The sequence below is a fragment of the Colossoma macropomum genome, unplaced genomic scaffold (assembly GCF_904425465.1).
Source record: "Colossoma macropomum unplaced genomic scaffold, Colossoma_macropomum, whole genome shotgun sequence".
In the NCBI taxonomy this organism is placed as follows: Eukaryota; Metazoa; Chordata; class Actinopteri; order Characiformes; family Serrasalmidae; genus Colossoma; species Colossoma macropomum.
Window position 1 is genome coordinate 812,045 of NW_023495878.1, and position 5,456 is coordinate 817,500.

Here is a 5,456-nt window from a genome sequence, read left to right on the forward strand (position 1 = left end):
AGATCAAAAGGATGAGCAATAAAGACTACCTAAATAGGGAATTACAGCCTGTTTACCAGGGCTGCTAATATTTGTGAAGGGCACTGTATATGAGTATATATGAACCATATACACATCCAGTCCAGATTTAAACTATATAAAGAATATTTGGTCTCACATTAAACACAAACTAGTTTGGCAAAGTCTTTCAATTACTCATCAACTGTTTGAGGCCATTGAGTGGAACAATATTGACTCTTCCTTCTGTAAAAGGCTGTCTGCAGGTTTACCCAAAAGACTTCGACATTTAAGGGGAAAAATTTAATTTACTGACCAACGATTTGTTGTTAAGATCGTAAAAAGCTTGTTGCCATTTTAAACTTGGCCTCCCCTTTCTTTACACACTACTGTACATACATATGTGTGTGTGTGTATACATATATATATATATATATATATATATATACATATATATATATATATATATATATATATTCCTTTATCATAAGTTTTTAAATCACTTTGAGTTGCTACTGCATGAAAAATGCTGTATAAATAAAGTTTACTACTACTACTACTATTATTATTATTATTATTATTATTTCTACTTCAAGTCATATTTGTTCTTACTATAGTCTTTATTTAATTAGAGTAACAGTACTTTTATTAGTCATAACAATGAGGATGTTTCCATAATTATGACTTAGTATTCTTATATGACTTATTTTCTCATAATTATGACTTAACATCTCATAATTATGACGCAGCATCTCATAACAATAACCTAGCATCTCATAATAATGATTTAGCACCTCACGACTTACTTTCTCATAATTACGACCTACCTTCTCAGAATGATGACTTAGCATCTCATATGACTTAATTTCTCATAATTATGAGAAACTATCTCATTATTCTGACACACTTAGCATGTCATAATGATGACTCAGTTTCTCTTAATTATGATTTACTGCGTCATGCTTATGACTTAGTATCTGAATTATAACTTCCTTTCTTATAATTATGAGAAACTATCTCATTATTCTGACACACTGAGTTATTATTATGAGATACTGAGTCATAATTATCACATAGAATCTCATTAATATGACGCAACAAGTCATACTTATGAGATGCTAAATCATAATTCTGGAATTTGTAATTATTATGACCTATTAAACGGATATATATTTTTCTCCAGCTGCGGAAAAAGGTCCTTCCGTAGCAGACAGAGATTTATCTCCAGAGAAGCCTGGTCCGCTTTTCTAACGCGGTCTCACTTTAAGAGCGAGTCACTCCCACTTTATTATACTTGTAGATTGCGCTACTTGTTATTTGTGCAACAAGATGGCGGTGGCTCCCGAGAGCAGAGTCCTTTCCTACAGTGTTTATAAATGGAGTTCTTACTCCTCGACATATTTACCAGAGTGAGTAACGCCACGAAAACCCGGTCGCGTCTCTGTTGTTCGCACCTTTGAAACATGGATGTCAAATCAACGCGGAATATTAAAGTCGTGGCCTAACTTGGAAAAGAGGCCAAGTAGCTAACGTTACTGCTCCACCTGCTAAACCAGCCAGCTCCTGTGTTAGTCGGCTGGCTGTTAGTTGGTCAGCTCACCAAACCACGCAGCTGCTTCTAAAAGCATTTAGCCGGCAGACATATCGACCTGCTGCTGTAGCGGTGCTGTGCTGTTGTTCCTCAGACATCTGTTTATTTTTTTAAATGAGCTCAGTTAGCCAAGTTAGCAGCATAGCCTTTTCAATATAGACTATCAGCAGGCAGGCTAACTTAGCTAGCTAAATACCTGGTGCACTGCTCTGACACAAGCTAGGTAAAGTGCTTAGTTAAATAGGAAAACATACTGGTCGGTTAATGGATTTTTAACCAAATTATGCATTTTGCATCTTATTTTACCCGAAGCGTTCTGCCTGACGGGGAATCGGCAAACTGACAGCCAAGTTAGCTGGCTAACGTTAGCGTTAGCTTAGCAGCATATAGCTAGCTAAGTTAATTAGCGTGCTCAAGCAATGCAACGTTCTTATCGTAAAGTGTTTGTTTTTTAACCTCACCAGTTCTAGTCATGAGCTTAGGCCACAGGCTAGAATATATCCGTAGCTAGAACTGACATCAGCCTCGACTTCATTTACGAAGCTGAAGTCAGCTTCTTTTTCGAATTTTCCCGTTCCACCTTAAAAAGGTGCAGCCGTTACATTCTGGCGCGTCACTTAAGGTGGAACGGGAGAATTTGAGAAAGAAGCTGGCGAATAGGAATCCACTTTCAGCCTCCTACTTTATTCTTGGTCCTCCACGGATGTTGCTAGCTAACTGAGCTGCTATTAGTGGAGGAGTAACGTGACACCTTAAGCAGTGGCTAGCGTTTGGCTGTCTATTTTTGTCCGCTGTAGGCTATTATCACACAAGTTAGTAGATTAAGTTGTGTAACCGTGGCCTAAATGTGACCAAAAGCTTAAACAGGAATGTATTAATATATATAATTGTCATGCTAACTAGCTGGCGTGAGTGTAGCTCACTTTATTACATAGTGAAGTGCCACCTGTACTGTACTGAGCTGTCACTTCTAATTTAAGTTGCATGCTGTTAAAGCAAAAGTGTAATATTTTCTGCAAATTTATAGTTGCTCTGTAACTGTATTGTAAGTCATGTTACCAAATATCAGATTTGGTCATGCTTTGCTTTCTTTTACCCGCAGGAACATTTTGGTGGACAAGCCCAGTGACCAGTCTTCCAGGTGGTCGTCTGAAAGCAATTACCCTCCACAGGTAAATGGACCACATTCAGCACAGTCATAATGAACTCGGATACAGGCAAATGGTGTAGATCAGCCTTACACTTTTTATTTGGCAGTGTTTTTTTGTTTTCCAATTCATGGTCAGAATCCCTTTGTGTAGCTGGATTTTATGGTCTTAGATTTGTGCTGGATAGCGTATATATACACACACACATACACACAGCTATATATGTGTATATATATATATATATATATATATATATATATATATATATATATATATATGGGTTGGTAGAATTGTTTTTTTTGTGACATTGTATATTTTTTATTTGGTTGGTTTCACACTGCAGTGGCACAAAATTACACATGCAAGTTTTCATTTTTTGTACAGAAATTTGCAGGGATATAAGTGCCTTGTTGCTCTTACATTCGCCACCATGAAAATAAAAGAATAGAAAACAGACACATGATCAGATCTTGCTTGATATCTGCCTCTTTATAAATGGTTTGTCAATTGTAGTTTGATAGGAATGTTTAGCAGATGCTGGGTTGCTGTGCTAAAATGTCTACATTTTATTCATTTTATTGCATTTGTAACCCTCTAACCCAGAAGGATAAGTGACATAGATGGGTGTGGGTGTGTGTGTGTGAGAGAGACCCTTTACAAGCAAATGTTGCCAGGTGGATCTCTTCCCAGTTTCTACATTTTAAAATTGTGTATGTGTTGTCATCGGAAGACAGAGTGTAAGCTCTTTTAGCCAAGAGGAGTGACTGGCAAAATAGGTATTATAATGCAGAGTATATGAAAATACAAAGTGAATGCAAAATCAATTAAAGCAAGTGAAAGAAGCAAGCTAAAGTAAAAATAGAGCATATTTGAATTACTGACAGAGTCCTGTTGGTCACGCTGATGGGTACATTATTACAAGGCTTAAAATTGACAGCTAGCAGACATGGTCAGTGATGAGTATTGTTTGTGCGGTACTAATCCAGATGTCAGCCTACAAGTTCTAGTCTTCATATTATGTACAGTGCATGATTAAGGCATTGAGGATTTGGTCAGTTCGACACTGTTCCAGTATAATGTCATCACATCATTGCTTTGATCTTTATTTATAAGGCTGCATTCACATTACAAGCCTTATTGCACAGTTCAGATTTTTCACTCAGATCTGCTCTTGTTATTGTCCACAATTATGTTTTAAGTGACCCATATCTGTCATTAGTGTAAACACATTGAAATTACCTGCATGTGCACAGTTCATCACGTTAAGCGGGGCATACGCTGTGCAATTTTAGCTTGTTTTTAAGCCTGATTTGGTCAGAGCTGACCGGATTTTATGATCTGGCCGAATTTCAGCTTCTTCAGCCATCATTTGCTGTGCAGTGTAACCCCCTTTAGTCATGTAAAAGGTTCTTTGAGTGTTCATGGTTCTATGTAGAACCATTTTGTTTAGTAAGGAGCTCTTGAAGAGCCACCCTTCTTAAGTGTTCAGGGTGTTTTGCCTCTCAGGTTTTCACCTGCTGCTTGACAGTACCAACAGAACATACTGAATAAAGGAAAATCAAGGAAAATCTTTTACCTCTTGTGGGTTAAATCGGTAGATTTTTATTTATTTTTGGTCAGTTGAGGAGGCAGCCCCACCAGCTGTGCTAGCGTTTGAGATAACATCAGCCGTAAACAGGTAAAGTAATAGATGCTAAGTGTGACTTGTCGTCCTCTTGACAGGGTTTTCTCTCCTCAGTGGATGACTTGCCAAGATGTTGGCTTGTCAGCGTAACATTTAAAGTTAAAAAATATCTTTTCAGTGTTTCTTACTCTAGTTAATGTTCCTGTGTCACTGTTAGCTTACCCACTGTTAGCAATCCAAACGTTTTGTCCCGCTCCCACCCGCAGTCTGGTATAGCTGGTTTCCATCTGCATAAGTCACAACTGAAAATGACCGCCACATGTCAAACTTGCCCTCAGTTGTTATGTATTTGCCTTTATTAAGAGCACCTTCCACAGCTGTGACAGAAAAGCAAAAAAGCAGTTTGCGTGTGATTGGTAGCTTCACAACTGTTTAGAATAAATGTATCACTTCTTGTTATTTTGTTTTTATAGATTAAGTGTATGTGCTTATTATGAAGTAATTATCATTTTCTATAGGCTAATCATTAATTTCCAGCATTTCTCTACATGTATGAATTGTCCCACCCCTGCATGCACTGGACTGGTTAACAGTCTGCTTCCACGCTCCACACTGAACATTAGCCCCGCCCACAGGGGATCCTACAAACAAACGTTTGTTTCCTAGACAAAACTTAATGTTAGCAGTGCAATCTCACGTGTGCGAGTGAATGAATATCCTTTGCACAGAAGATATTTCAGTCACAAATGCAGTCAAAACTGTAGCACTGTAAAAAAGCCCTGATCTAGGCTCTGAGTTCTTACTTTTATGGAAGCCTTGACGTTTTGAAGCAAAACAAAATGTCTTTTGAGCAAATAAGATGTGGTGGTTTGAGTTTGTACACTGTGTTGTGCACAGGCTTCCAAACAGAGCTCTGCATCTTTTGTTTGAGACTTCCTTTTGTGTTCGATTGGCCAAAATATCACATGGCGGCTTGCATCATTGCACTGAGGGACATTTGTTCAATTTCCACACGCAGGTTTAAATACACGTGAAGCAGAGCGTTCTAAAAAGTCATACGGGTTCTTTTTGGGTGGATCTTTCATGGATTGTAATA

The 5,456-nt window shown here is 37.9% G+C and overlaps 1 protein-coding gene across 1 annotated transcript in view; it reads left to right on the forward strand.

Moving 5' to 3' along the window:
- The first annotated feature begins 1,299 nt into the window (after positions 1-1,299).
- mkln1 (muskelin 1, intracellular mediator containing kelch motifs) overlaps positions 1,300-5,456 on the forward strand; it is a 41,218-nt gene continuing 37,061 nt past the window's right edge. Inside the window, exons 1-2 of the mRNA XM_036563829.1 lie at positions 1,300-1,406; positions 2,691-2,760. Of these exons, the coding sequence (XP_036419722.1) occupies positions 1,327-1,406; positions 2,691-2,760 (150 nt within the window). The 5' untranslated portion in view covers positions 1,300-1,326. The remainder of the gene's footprint in view (positions 1,407-2,690; positions 2,761-5,456) is intronic.